Below are 14,676 nucleotides of genomic sequence, written 5' to 3'. Positions count from 1 at the left end.
ACTGTCTGATATAGTACTGTAATACTGTCTAATATCTCATGGATGGCGCTGTTTTAAAAATACCAATGTTTCACATAAGCTACAATTTAATGGCTTATGGTGCTTATACACCACATGTTGCTGAGGCTAAAGTATAAGTGAAATTTATTTTGTAGTAAGCGAAATATGGTGAAATCCAATTGTTCTTACTTTGTTAATTTTTGGTATTATCATAGCCGGCCACGTGTTATTTAGAAACAAAAACCTTAGCCACAGCAACGTGTGGCCGGGTCTGCTAGTTATTAATAAGTAAATAATATATATCTCAAAAATACCTACCATTTTGCATTGCAATGGCGGTGACGAAGGTTACGGTAAACCTGATGTTAAATGGTAAAACAGTAGACAAATGGTTGCAAGACTTGTTACACACCTTAAGAGGCAAGGTCTGAGTCTGAATTGTGATGGCTGTTTGATCTATAAAACTGAAACGCGTTACTGCTTCGCGACAGATGTAGTCCCTGAACTGGGTACTCGCTTTAACTGATTTATGCGAGTATAATAAATATATTGATAGAAATTACGCGACCGGTTATCTTGGACCGTTGCTACGAAGCCCTAGTAAGAAATTAAATATACCGATAATGCTATACGGATATTTCCAACAAAGCTGCGTTAAATTTCTCTATAGATCTACTATCTTGTTTGGAATAATGACATTGCAGACCACATTGCTGGCAGTAGAATATTTAATAGTTTCGATCTTTCAAACGTCTTCAAAAATGTCTACTTTTACACACCAAAAGTTTCTCAGACACTCAACTCTTGTTCTCTTTCTTCTTGGTAATGATAATGTCCTTTTTTTGGTGCTTCTCAGTTGGTTCTTCATAGTCTAAACTGTATGTTTTCAGAAGTATAACGTTTTAGAATTCCGAGTTTAGTTTGGCATTCGTTTCAGTGACGTTGGTATTTTCAAATACTTTTTTATGTTCCCAATAAACCCTTTTATCTTCGGGAGCGCTTCGAATATCTGATGCCTAACGCCAAAGATGCTCGACAACCAATTTTTCTTCCCCTTATGCACACATCAAGCCGCTTTGATGATTATTTTTTTACTGTTTCTTAATGTTCATTCAGTGCATCTGTAGAATTCAATTCCGCCTTCGGTACGTGGTAATACCTCTGTGGATGCCTTTGTACCCAGCTTTTGTGCAAATGAACGAAATTTAACCAAGGAGAGATACATACTTCACACTTGTTCCACGGCGAAAAAATAAGATCGTGTACGTGCTAATGAGGGTATATTATTAGGCAATATTTTATTAATTTGCTTAAATCAGTTGCTATTTATGTTGCGAATATGTCACCCGTTCCGTTTTGAAGGCTGGCACAGTCGTTTTAAAATCTATTTAATAATTCCAGCGCATGGAATAGGGTGGCGGTATTCTTGTTGTGATGTTCATGGTCTCCGTTAACCATTATTTAATTATGTTGATATGTTGCAAGTATGTTTTAGATTTGCTCATTTAGAGATAGTAGTGGTTCTTGTAAACTATTGCCCACTATCCTTAATGTTATTACTATTATTGGTTTGCTGGAATAAAACTCATGACGAATTAAGCTCGCCTTTGCATAAGCCGCTTACATCAAACTAAGTCTTTTACAAAAAAAAATTAAACATCAGCTTGTGCCAGCAGTGCGTATTAAAATTTAAACTTCAAACATACTAAACGGCTCGAATGCGTTCATTCAAACTCGACAAACCAGTTAACTCAGAAGCCTGTTGGCAATTTATACAGGGCGATAACCTACCGATAAATGCTACACAATAAAATATAATTTCTCATTTCTGTCGCGCAGGCAGACAGACCCACATCGTACCGCGACACGTCTGAGAACGATAGTGTCGTTTGGTAAAATAGTGTAGTGTAGGAATTAATTAAATAAATAAATAAGTGAAAATGTCTAAAGTGTTTAATTTTGGCGCTGGACCGGCTAAATTGCCAGAAGAAGTAAGTTGTATTCACGATTAAATAATGAATCAATTTAAAACTTTTCATAATGTCGTCATATTGTTTGTTCGTGCATTCTTGTCTTGTCCATAGTATCAGTCAAGGTCATTTTATTGAACAATAAACAACAATTGCGCGTGATATAATATGGATATCTGACAGAGATTACAAATTATTATATTGACTTATGTGTTTGCTGACATTTAATTAATGAATTATAAATAATAATAATAAGTTGATAATAGAATAGTAATAACCAAGCACTTAATTTTTTTTATTGGTTAGATGTGTGGACGAGCTCACGGCCCACCTGGTGTTAAGTGGTTACCGCAGCCCATAGACATCTACAACGTGAATGCTGCCATCCACCTTGAGACATGAAATGTAAGGTCTCAGTTTTAAGAGTAACTACAACAGCTGCCCCGCTCTTCAAACCGAAACGCATTACTGCTTCACGGCAGAAATAGGGGGGTGATACCCACCCGACTTACAAGACGTCCTACCACCAGTACATATATACCACAACCCGTTAATATTGTATACCTATTTAGAAATATTATATTATGGTCGTTATACGAAAATACCTAGATATTAGATATTTTAAATAAACAATTTGCAGGTCTATGAAATTATTAAGAATGAATTGACAAATTTTGAAAATTCTGGAATTAGTTTATTGGAAACAAGTCATCGTTCTTCAACATACATGAAGCTAAATGTCGAAATTCAGGATGTTGTGCGAAACTTATTGTAAGTAGCTACAGCCTAATAAATTATATATTAAGCTTCTTTATTGGTGTATACGGGCGGATTAAGTAAGTGGTCAATAAAGCAAATTTTCCATAAATATGAGGCTTGACATCGAAATCTCAGCCATTATTATATATTACGGCTTTTCTAGCCTTAAATCAGGAATACAGAATTATTTCGGGGAAGAACGATGATGATCCTGAAGGAGGCTAACAATATGCCGAACTATCAATAATTATGCACTTATTGGTGGTAGGACATTTTGTGAGTCCGTACGGGTAGGTACCACTACCCTGCCTATTTCTGTTGTAAAGCATTAATGCGTTTCGGTTTGAAGAGGGGCAGCTGTTGTACTGTACCTTAGAACTCATATCTCAAGGTGGGTGGCGGCATTTACGTTGTAGATGTCTCCGGTAACCACGTAACCAAAGGTGAGCCGTGAATTCGTGCACCCATCTAGGCAATAATAACAAAATTTAAATTTAAATAGATTGGGGCTGCCGTTTATTTGTTTTTATATTCATATATTTTAAAGAGTACAAAGTAATGCCGGTAGTACCTAACTGGAATGAGCTCCTTTTCGTGGTGTTCCTTCAGTTCATATCATTATAGCAGTGATTTATCTTGTTTTGAAGGCAAGAACAACTTTTCATGAAACTAAAAATCTTTCGTATCATTCGAGGGTGGAAAATGACAGCAAATATTTTTATTAATTTGGTGGAAGTTTATGTGGATTGTTTTTTCGACAAATTCACTATTATAATTAACACATTTAGAAATTAATATTTAAAAAAAGTACATTTTTTCATTACAAACTGTCGATGTTTAAATGACAAGAAAACCTATGTTCATTTTATCGGGATGGATGTAATATGCTCTGCGTAAACCCTGTCCCGCCGTCTCAATAGCTCCGACTGGGTTCCCACCCGGTCCGGGGTAGGGCGCCGGTTGTGAGCGGCAGGAGTTTTTAGTGAGGTTCAACTCCCACATACCCCACCCGCCGTGCGGGTGGGGATCCGGTGATTTTCTCCTGTGGAAAAAAAATATAATGTTCATTTTATAGAATCTTTTATTATTGGGAATAATGGTGCCGCAAATGTATTCGTTCCGCAAATGTATTCAATCAAGTATCGACTTAAAATGAAGTTAAAACTAGGAATTGAATTTTTTTTCGGTCAGTAGTAGCATTAGATGATAAAATTAAAATTGTAATTTCCCCTCTTACAGGCTTAGAAAAATAAAGTAACAAATATATTATAGATACTTATTAAATTTAACATTTCGGTTGAAAAAAATGCTTATTTATGATTGGATTCATTTCATTATAATTTCTGATAATTTTCCGTTTAATGATATCTTGTTGGGCATTCAATTTTATTTAGGTTAAATGTACGTAGATGTCAAATTACATATTTCTATGAAAATAGTAATATTTATTGTGAAGCGTGAATAATAAAAACTAAAATAGTTTCATTCCTATATTCAAAGCATCAACTCGCCTAAAAAGTAAGAGAACGCGATGTACAAAGGGTTAATGCATGTGAAGACTCGGTTCACGAGAGTTCATCATCGGTTCGTGAATTTAGTCGCTACCTATCATAGATAATAAATATACTTAACATTTTTTTTATTACTTAAATGGCTCACAACCCACCTGGTGTTAAGTGGTTACTGTAGCCCATAGACATCTACAACGTAAATGCGCGGTGAATCACCCACCTTGAGATATAAGTTCTTCTAAGGTCTCAGTATGGTTACAACGGCTGCCTCACCCTTCAAACCGAAACGCATTACTGCTTCACGGTAGAAATAGGCAGAGTGGTGGTACCTACCTGTGCGGACTCACAAGAGGTCCTACCATCAGCAAGACTACCTATGAGACTACCTCTAACTATGCGGAGCGGGGAGCCAGTGTTCGATAATTTGTAGTAAGAAAGTAATGTACATAGGTAAACAACTTCCTTTAAAAGTTTCAGTTCGCCTGAACGAACCACTTGCAATAATATACCATAATGCAAGGTCAGGTGTTAATTTTTGGTCGAAGAATCAAAGGAAAAAAATCTTATTCGATTGCTGAAAGTAGCATAGATAATATATAAAAAAAGAGATTTGTCGAAATCAATAAATGGCCGTCATTGAGATCTGCCAAAATAAATTAAAACAAGCTAAAAATGGTCAGTCAACCAAAAACTATCATTTATTTGTGGTATATACTGAACAATAACTGCGCTGGAAGAAATATTCAAATTAAATTCAAATCGATTGAAGACTAAACATTATTTTAGAGATGTACCGGACAACTACAAAGTGCTGTTTTTAGCTGGTGGGGGTCTTGGTCAATTTGCAGCTGTTCCTTTAAACTTAATATCCAGAACTGGTACCGCTGATTATGTAGTAACAGGTATGTTTATAAATTAGTACAATTAAATTTAATAATAGGGTTTCATGAAAACTAAAATTTCCTAATTTTTAGGTGCGTGGTCTGCTAAAGCAGCCAAGGAGGCGAAAAAATATGGGAAAGTAAATTTGGTGCTACCACCGACAGATAAATATGAAGACATACCTGATCAGACAAAATGGAACCTTGATCCCAATGCTTCATATGTACATATTTGTACTAATGAAACAATACATGGTAATGATATCCTAAGTCTTTCCAATAAGCCAATAACTGCTCTTTAGATTCGAATATACTATTTAAAATAATAATCAATAATTTTCTCTCGTGCATATCTATTAGATTGCCTGTCTAACTGATTGCTTATCAAGGCTGTTGTAATGGAAAATAATTATTCAACAAATTATGCTATATGATTTTTTTCTCAACAAGATACTTAATTGTAATGATTTCTTTTTACAGGTGTTGAATTTGACTTCATACCAGATACGAAAGGAGTACCTTTAATCGCAGATATGTCTTCAAACATTATGTCGAAGAAAGTTGATGTTTCAAAGGTAAGGTTTTTATAATTACAATGTTATACTGATAATAAAATGATAACTTGTGCACAATAATCTTGTAAATTTTGCATTTTCCAGTTTGGGGTAATATATGCTGGTGCTCAAAAGAATATTGGTACATCTGGGGTAGCGCTTGTCATTGTTAGAGAGGATCTTTTGAATCAGGCTCTACCGACATGTCCCTCTTTATTAGACTGGACAGCTAACTACAAACAGAATTCAATTTTAAACACTCCACCTATGTTTGCGTAAGTTACAAAGTATTATTTATAATGGCTTACTTATTATTACGAAAAATGACTATGATCTCATTTATATAATAATTTTTAGACTTTAGTGTTGGCCGTAGATATGTTCATACTTATTATGCCTGTTTAATATCGAAATTTTAAATTTCAGCATCTATATAATGGGTCGAGTATTACAATGGATTCAAAGGAATGGAGGATTAGAAGGAATGTCTCAATTGGCAACAAAGAAAGCCTCACTTATCTACAACACAATTGAGCGATCGAATGGTTTTTATTATGCCCCTGTAGCTAAAAATGTTCGCAGTAAAATGAATGTGCCATTCAGAATTGGTTGCCCTGGTGATGATGCCTTAGAAAAAGAATTCTTGAAGGGTGCTGAGACTTTAGGACTTATTCAGCTAAAAGGACACAGGTAAATACCTTTCCCTGAAAAAAGCTCTACTATCTTTGACATATTATTGAAAATGTATGATATATTGATTGACAACCCTAACATAAGTTAAGTTGTAAAAATTTATAAAATCTACATCATACATAATATTCACATCGTATTCTTTAGCCACAGTATTTGCTAAATGGTGTCTTTACATTCACCTTATCATTTCTGAATCACCTTATTGTCTTTTACAAGTATCATTTGCAATGTCACATGTGCTATGTCACATGCTTCTATATATTTTGTTATTTGTTTTGTATTGTTAGTAAATAAAGAATAAATTTTATCAATGTCACCTCTATAATTTAAATTATGATTTAATTCACTTTAGTTCATTATTGTTCAAAGCTAAATCAAATTGTAAGACGTTGAGATCTGATCAAAAGACAGAGGTTGATCAGTCAAATGGTGTTTCATATTATAATGGTCAATTGTTTTTTTGTTTGTTTGTTATTTTTTTTTATTTAGTTTTGTTTCTCAGTAGTTACCGTAGCCTTATTAGACGCCCTAACCCATGTTTCAATATTTCCAGTTGTATCAAAGCTACTTTACTAGTATTGTGAATCTGCACTGTACCACTACCTTAGCTATTTCTGTCGTAACATTGTAGCAATAGTAGTCATAAACACTGCACAGAGAAATTAATGGAGATTGTTTTTTTTTTTCAGAGACGTTGGCGGTATTCGTGCCTCAATATATAATGCAGTGACCCTAGAGGAGGTTCAAGCTCTCGTTCAGTACATGGAGGAGTTCTATAAAAAACATTCCAAGTAAATATTGTTAAATTTATACAAATAATATATACTTTTTGTATGTTATTTGGAATTTGTTGTTTTATATTGTTGTATTAATATATGTATATAATTAAAATCAATTTTGTATCAAATATTGTATTTTATTAAAAGGGATTTAATTTTGTAAGATCGCAACAGAACTGTTTTGCGTATTCATCGTACATATAAACTCCTATCTCTAGATAATAAGAATCACTTGATTTAATAATAGGAATGTTTAACTTTAGTTGTTGCTATCTGTTTCGTGCAAACATATTCATTCGTATCAGATAATAGTGATACAGTCAAAACCGTTTACTGCGACATCGTTTAATACAACATGCCGGTTATAATAACCAAGAACAAAGGTCCCGGCTGAATGCCATATGACCGCCTTATTAAAAATATTGCTTTCTAGGACATTGGTAATAACGACATACCTCATAACACGACCACATTTAACTAATATTTCGGAGAATTAGATCTGTTAGAACGACCGGCTGAACTGTATTGTAAACAATTTGAATAGGTATCCACATTTGTCTTCAATGGCTTTAAAAATCGGGAAAGAAAACAATAGGATTTAGTTTAGTGTAGGGTATTTTCTAATTCTTAGAAACAAAACACGTGCATGCGGTAGTCAAAGCCCGCTTCTTCATATCTCTTCAGTTAGTTTGTTACTTATCTATACACAAGACGCACCAAAACTTTGTAGAGTTTGTTTATATGAGTGTTGGACTCGCTACACCAGTTGCGGGGGCGTTAATGATGAGAATCTTCGTAGGGGTGAGAAATAATAATGTTAATTTTAAATGCCCAGCGGAGCGGACGGGTACAGCTAGTCTATGTATAAAATGGTTAACCGACTAGTGTAAACTGGTGGTAGGACCTTTTGTGAGTCCGCACGGGTAGGTACCACCGCCCCGCCTATTTCTGCCGTGAAGCAGTAATGCGTTTCGGTTTGAAGGGTGGGGCAGCCGTTGTGACTATACTGAGACCTTAGAACTATATCTCAAGGTGTGTGGCGCATTTACGTTGTAGATGTCTATGGGCTCCAGTAACCACTTAACACCAGGTGGGCTGTGAGCTCGTCCACACATCTAAGCAATAAAAAAAAAAAGTGAAATATGTAGGGTAGGTAGTTTTGTTACACATACTATATGAAATCATTTGGAAGTCAGCCACGTTTTAGCTTATACTATAAAATAAGGTAGTGACCATTTGTGATCCACACATCATTTTGGTACATAATATGATTCAGAACAACTGGGAAGGTGCATCGCTATGGCGCAATTTTGTTGAAATTTTGTTTTATCGGTACTGATTCAACAATTTGAGCATTTTCACTTTTTTGTGTTAAATGTTTTTTTTTTTGCTTGACGGGTGGACGAGCTCACATCCCACCTGGTGTTAAGTGGTTACTGGAGCCCATAGATATCTACAACGTAAATGAGCCAACCACCTTGAGATTTAAGTTCTATTTCTCTCTCAGTATATTTACAACCGCTGCCCCACCCTTCAAGCCGAAATACATTACTGCATCACGGCCGAAATAAGCAGGGTGGTGGTACATACCCGTGCGAACTCGCAAGATATCCTACGACCAGTAATGTTTTTTATTCGTTTTATATATTGTTGATATTTTTTCCCGCAATAAAAGGGGTTATGTAAACAAATGCTTGTTTGTAATTTGTACGCGGGGAGATCCCGCGTCTTTACGTCAACGGCCAATCAGGCAGATGTGCATTTTACGTCACACGGAATGATGTCGCACTGTGCGATAATCTGTGATGATAAAAATGTATATAAACAACGTGTCCCAAAATTCAACGATAAGCGGGTATCAGAGGGTGGGCCTTCTCATAAATAATCGAGACAAAAAAGAAAAACAACAGATAAAAATAAATACAGAAAAAAGTTGAAATTACCATGACTACAAGTTTTCAAATATTTGATTATTTTCATTGGGTACATATTATTATGTTGTAGCATTACTATCCACTATAATATAACCCTTAAAAGTCCAGGAATGCCCGTAGTTTATAGAGAGAGATTTAAATAGAGATCTTTAAAAAAAATGTGGTGTAAGTAAAATAGTTTCAAAGTTATTTTTCAAAATATTACATACAAGTATTCGTCGGTGGACGTGTCAAATGTCAACATTATCATAAAATTGATAACTGTATTCAAGATGTTGTAACCGGCAATGTTGTGGGTACTTGCATAATTTGAAGATTACTTGAAACCTTTTTAAATACTTAGGTAATTTACAATGTTTTTATTGCCTATTCGAAGTTGATCATTTTTGTAGCATCGTTTTGATTTGAAACTGGACGAAACGAAAAAGCGACGTTAAAAGAAACTACGACTACGCCAGTGCTTACGAATGGCTGAAGTTATAATAACATCGTGTAACAAAAATCAATTTCGCAAAAATTAGTATTTGCATAATTATTGCTGTTATTATTACTATTCTGGTTATTTCTGCTGCGTCGTTATATGTGTTCCAGTTTTACGGGTTTGTCAGCTATTTTGCAATAAAATTTAGACTTAAAATATTTTTTATAAGGTTGCATTTGCATTGTGATGTCAATGAGCAAACACATACCATATTATCTTATAGAAAGAAAGGAAGAAACGTATTTGTATAGGATTTAGACAGAGAGAGAAAACGAGATAGAATACTTCTGAAGGATTCTTTTTTTTTTTTGCTTAGGTGGGTGGACGAGCTCACAGCCCACCTGATGTTAAGTGGTTACTGGAGCCCATAGACATCTACGACGTAAATGCGCCACCTACCTTGAGATATAAATTCTAAGGTCTCAAGTATAGTTACAGCGGCTGCCCCACCCTTAAAACCGAAACGCATTACTGCTGCTTCACTGCAGAAATAGGCAGGGTGGTAAAAATCGTTACCGTTTGTGAACTACATGATTATTTTCCATTACCCAACTCGAATTTACTTAACAAAAAAAGGCAATGATTCTATTGACGTCCAGGCATAAACGATCTCACTGTTTACCTAAAGTTGAGTAGATTTCGTAACCTACTTACATCACAACGTATGTACTGTAACCAACTATACGATTAAAGTCTCAATGTATTTAAATATAATTTGTCTGGATCTGTCCTATAGCTCAGGGCTGCCCAAGCTTTTGCGGGCTAATTAAATTTACTATAATGCAGAAAAAGGGGTTTAAAAAAAAACAAAATACGTTCCGGGAATTCATTTTTAAATGATGTCATGGAAATGGAATCTTACAAGAATAAAGATAAATTATACCAAATATTGATCATATGTTTTGAAAAAGAGTTCTATTGTCCAAACTATGTATTTATATCCAAAACTATTTTCTGACTAAAACATACTTCGCGGGCCACATGCAAATAAGCCGCGGGCCGTTGTTTCGACAGCCCTGCTGTAGTTTTTGAGAATGCATATTTAATTGCCTTTGACTATATTGATGATATTCTCAACTCAATTTTCGAAGAAGGTTTTCTTGTTTTCTGTACCGAGAATTTTTTGTTGTCATGGAGAGGCTTCATATCGCTCTAGACGTCATGCATAGAATTAATGCGGTGGATAGATTATATTCGTGTCGCAAAACTTACATTATTACTACATATTTGGGCTCATTCTGTGACCAGTGTGTTGAGTACGACCTTTTAGAAGCTATTCCAACTCCATACAAAATTCAGTTAACTTTTATGCGATCGAGAAGTTAAAAACTAGCCAAGCACACAGGGGGTTCCCTTTTTTATTGAAAGAAAAAAACAATCTAAATAATATGTATAATATTTATTGTATAAAATTTTGTAAAAAAAAACATTACTGTTAACGTAAATCACTAATGTGTTTGTGATGGATTACATACCACTTAATGAGTATTAAAAAGTTTTAGAATATACGGTAATAAGACCTTTACCAGGTCTAGTCTGATACTCTGAAACGTTTACCATGACCGAATTCAATATAAACTAGTGTTAGGAAGAGTATAGATATGTCTCATAAATTATTATGGGATGGATTGGAAAATGTGAATTTTTTAACGCTTACACAAATAAAAAAAAATCGTTGATATAATACACGCTATACATAATTGTTTTCATTAATACGTATAACTATTTTCTTTACATTCACTTCGCACATTTATACACATACAATTGCATCAAAATATTATTTCAGTTTATCATACAAAAAATATAAACGTTTCTTAAGCTAAACGTATCATAGAGATTGGATTAATTAATATTTATTATGCAAATTTTGGAATTAACACTTACAGCTATGATACTAAAATAAACATAAATATACAGAAATGTTTTCTCCATAATTATTATATTTACACGTTCCATTAATTTCGTTGGAATGTACTTAGGTACGATTATAAAAATACTTTTATAATCGTACCTAAGTACAAGAGTATACACTCAAAAGCCCTGCATATTTAATTTTATATGGCAGTGTTCGCCTTAAATTATATCTTGAGCATTTTGTTCGTTGATCCATTATTTGAAGTCAACACATTCACTGTTTATCTATTAAAATAAGACACGTAGTTGTCTCTCTCAGTTCGAAAAGCTATTTTTCGAATACATTCCGTTTCGATACTCAGAATAATCAATACACGTACGTCTTTTCGTTATTTCAATGGAGACTGCTAAGAAAATTCTAGATTAACATCTAAATAAACATGATTAATTCTAATTAAATTCCTCGGTATTTTTCTTGTCAAAGTTTTATTACGGCACTGGTGCGGCCGTGATAACCCAATGGTTATTGTCTTGCGATTAATATTCATTAATTTCATTTGAAATTGTCGATAATATGAGGCAACGTGTCTGTTGTATGTCGTGATATAGATCTACATCTTAAATGACGTCACACTTTTATTATTTAAGTAATTAATAAATTATTGAGGAAATCAGATATGTTTTCATCGTGTTTGGTAAGATTTAAACAGTGAGTGTGTTAATAAACATAAAAATTAAATCTAAAAGTAAAGCTAATAGCAGACGAAGAATATACCCTTGGTCGAATGCTAAGTCACGATCAATGTTATTATGTATTCATTGGCCACGATGGATGAATATAAATTATTCACTATCTTTATTCGTACTGGTCAGACGACGAAAGGTCAAAAGCGATGAATCAGAATCGTAATTATACGACCTTATAATAATATTTCAATTTTATGTGACCGGTCAGAGACCGACCATTTTGTTTCTGATGATAATTCTGGACGCTGGTAAAACTATGATGGTACAGTTTGTGACTAAATTACATCGTCGTTTTGTAAATCAGTACTAAAATGAAACCGTATACACTTCATCCCTTAAACCTTTATATTAAATAGACTATTACGGTAGGTAGGGTATAACAAAAATAGTTCATAGATTGACCAGAATTCTCCAAACTAGCACCCTATTGACCTTCACTGTCGCTATCACTCTTCTCTGAAACAAAACAAAAAGATGATTCTAAATCTTACGTCAGATATGTTACTGTGACTGTAATGATAAATTACGCTATTGTTTTGCATAAGACGTATTTTTCCATTTCAGCTGATACAATAATGTTGATAAAATATGTTCATAGTAACAAATAAACAAGCATGCACTTTAATAAGGTCGTTCCGAACGTCCACACGATAAAAAATGTTTTTCAATCACTATTGATTTTTTATCGTTTTTGTATGTCTGAGCTACTGATAGCTTAGGTTTTAGTAGTTTTATTGAACGGTGACGCGGGATCTATAGACTACATAATATGAACACACGCCTTCAAGTCGATTTTATTAAAACGGTTTTTTTGTTGTTGTTGGTCTGGTGAATAAGATTACAGCTCTCCTGTTATTAAGTGCGAAACCTATAGACCTTAGAACGTGAATGAGGCTACCCACATTAAGACATCGAGGCCTAAATTGAAACTTATCGACATACACGAAGGGCCGAAGATAATACCAAAATTTATCTATTTTGAATTAATATCCTGACCAGAACTAGGATATTTTATTTTATTACAGTTTTACTATTATTTAAAGTGTATTTTTTGTTTTTAACTATATAATTATCTAACATAAATATTCAGAATAACAATGGAAATAACGAAGTTTTTCTTTTAAGACGTGCCATATTCGCTTTCGAAAGCTTCCTGACCATTAAATACCAATATCTTACAGTATTTCATGAGACCGCATAACAATATAGCAGAGGTTCAAGAAGGATACCTCAATATACTAGTATTAACTACTAAAATCGATATATAAGCAGAGTTATGAGTGCGACAAGCTGCATTCTCGATAAAAGCGTGCATATAATCTAAGTGCTACATAAAGAATACTGACCTTTCTTACCCGGGTACGCGTGTCTCTTCAACCTATCGTAAAGATCCTCCTTCGTTCCATAGATGCTGGCGTTTGACCTCGCCAAGCTGTTCATTTTACCATTCATACCATTATGCAAACTTTCCTTCATGTAAGTCTCGTTGTAAAAGTTCGGCATCTCCCAGCCGTCTTCCTCGTCGTCGTAGTAATGAGCGTATGTGGAATGATGCGAAGGCGCTATTGATTCCGCGTAAGGTGTGTGAGCTCCGTAGTAGAAGTTCACTTGGGAACCGTTTTGGTCGATAGCTGGGGTGAGTGTCTTCTTTGGTTCTTTCCTCTTGGTTGACCTGTTGCGACATAAAGACGTTCATTTTTATTGGAAGTAATAAATGTTGCGATACATTAGAGAGGCAAAGTTTTTATTTATTAAGTAATGAATTTTTAAATGTCTCTCTCTAATGTTAAACAGCTGCTTGAACTTATAAATACTTCATCTTAAAACATCAGGTTAATATTTCAATTGAGTTGGGCGTGTGGTGTCTGGCATAGCATCACCATAGGGTGACATGATAGCATGTCAATGGATGTCCTAAGGTATGAATTAGTTGTATTTACGTAATGAATAAATAAATTTGGGATAACTACTACAAATCGAACGTCTGAAGCGATCTAAGCAGGGCCAAATGAAATATAGGTCGAATCAGCTAAAATTATCTATAAAATATGTTTTTGCTTTGACAATGTCTATTTATCATCGTGGAAACTGAGTATATAACATTAGATATGTATATTAACAGAACTGAAATAAAACTGACCTGGCGCAAATCATCCATACAAGCAGGACCAAGAATATAATAAAGATGACTCCACCGGCGACACCGCTCGCGATGTAAGCGAACTCGCTCTTGTCCCTGCAGTGTCTTCCGGTGAACGAACCTGTGCATCTGCACGAAGGTTCGCCTCTAGCGTCCTTTATGCATTCGCCTCCATTGTCGCAGTAGTCAAGGCACACGTCTGGAAATAAAGTTATTTAAACGATGATTCTGGATGCCGAATCTACCACAGACTTTAGCTATATTAAACTAATATGTGAATTCTATTCTGGACGAGCTTTAGATTTTTTTGGTTCAAAATGTCAATTAATTAAACCACAAGGTACAGAAACTGAATGTAAGGGTTGAGGTTAAA

At 34.5% G+C, this 14,676-nt stretch overlaps 2 protein-coding genes across 4 annotated transcripts in view; one reads left to right on the top strand and one right to left on the bottom strand.

Moving 5' to 3' along the window:
- Window positions 1-1,811: 1,811 nt before the first annotated feature.
- Psat1 (phosphoserine aminotransferase) lies at window positions 1,812-7,275 on the top strand. The gene is made up of 8 exons (XM_028170101.2): window positions 1,812-1,991; window positions 2,611-2,741; window positions 5,027-5,142; window positions 5,215-5,376; window positions 5,602-5,696; window positions 5,781-5,950; window positions 6,102-6,365; window positions 7,058-7,275. The coding sequence occupies exons 1-8, from the start codon at window positions 1,941-1,943 to the stop codon at window positions 7,161-7,163; spliced, it is 1,095 nt and encodes a 364-aa protein (XP_028025902.2). The 5' UTR covers window positions 1,812-1,940; the 3' UTR covers window positions 7,164-7,275.
- Window positions 7,276-10,946: 3,671 nt separating this feature from the next.
- Window positions 10,947-14,676, bottom strand: part of uif (sushi, von Willebrand factor type A, EGF and pentraxin domain-containing protein uif) — a 90,995-nt gene continuing 87,265 nt past the window's right edge. For 2 of the 3 annotated variants that reach the window (XM_028170169.2, XM_028170172.2), the window contains 3 exons: window positions 14,304-14,502; window positions 13,510-13,835; window positions 10,947-12,619 (listed from right to left, as the gene is read on the bottom strand). In XM_028170169.2, coding sequence (XP_028025970.2) covers window positions 12,588-12,619; window positions 13,510-13,835; window positions 14,304-14,502 — 557 coding nt within the window. In that variant the 3' untranslated portion in view covers window positions 10,947-12,587. The remainder of the gene's footprint in view (window positions 12,620-13,509; window positions 13,836-14,303; window positions 14,503-14,676) is intronic. The other variant, XM_028170171.2, reaches the window with a different exon arrangement.

The sequence above is a fragment of the Bombyx mandarina genome, chromosome 09, assembly GCF_030267445.1.
Source record: "Bombyx mandarina strain Sakado chromosome 09, ASM3026744v2".
Taxonomy (NCBI): Eukaryota; Metazoa; Arthropoda; class Insecta; order Lepidoptera; family Bombycidae; genus Bombyx; species Bombyx mandarina.
This window is presented reverse-complemented; position numbering and strand designations above follow the sequence as displayed.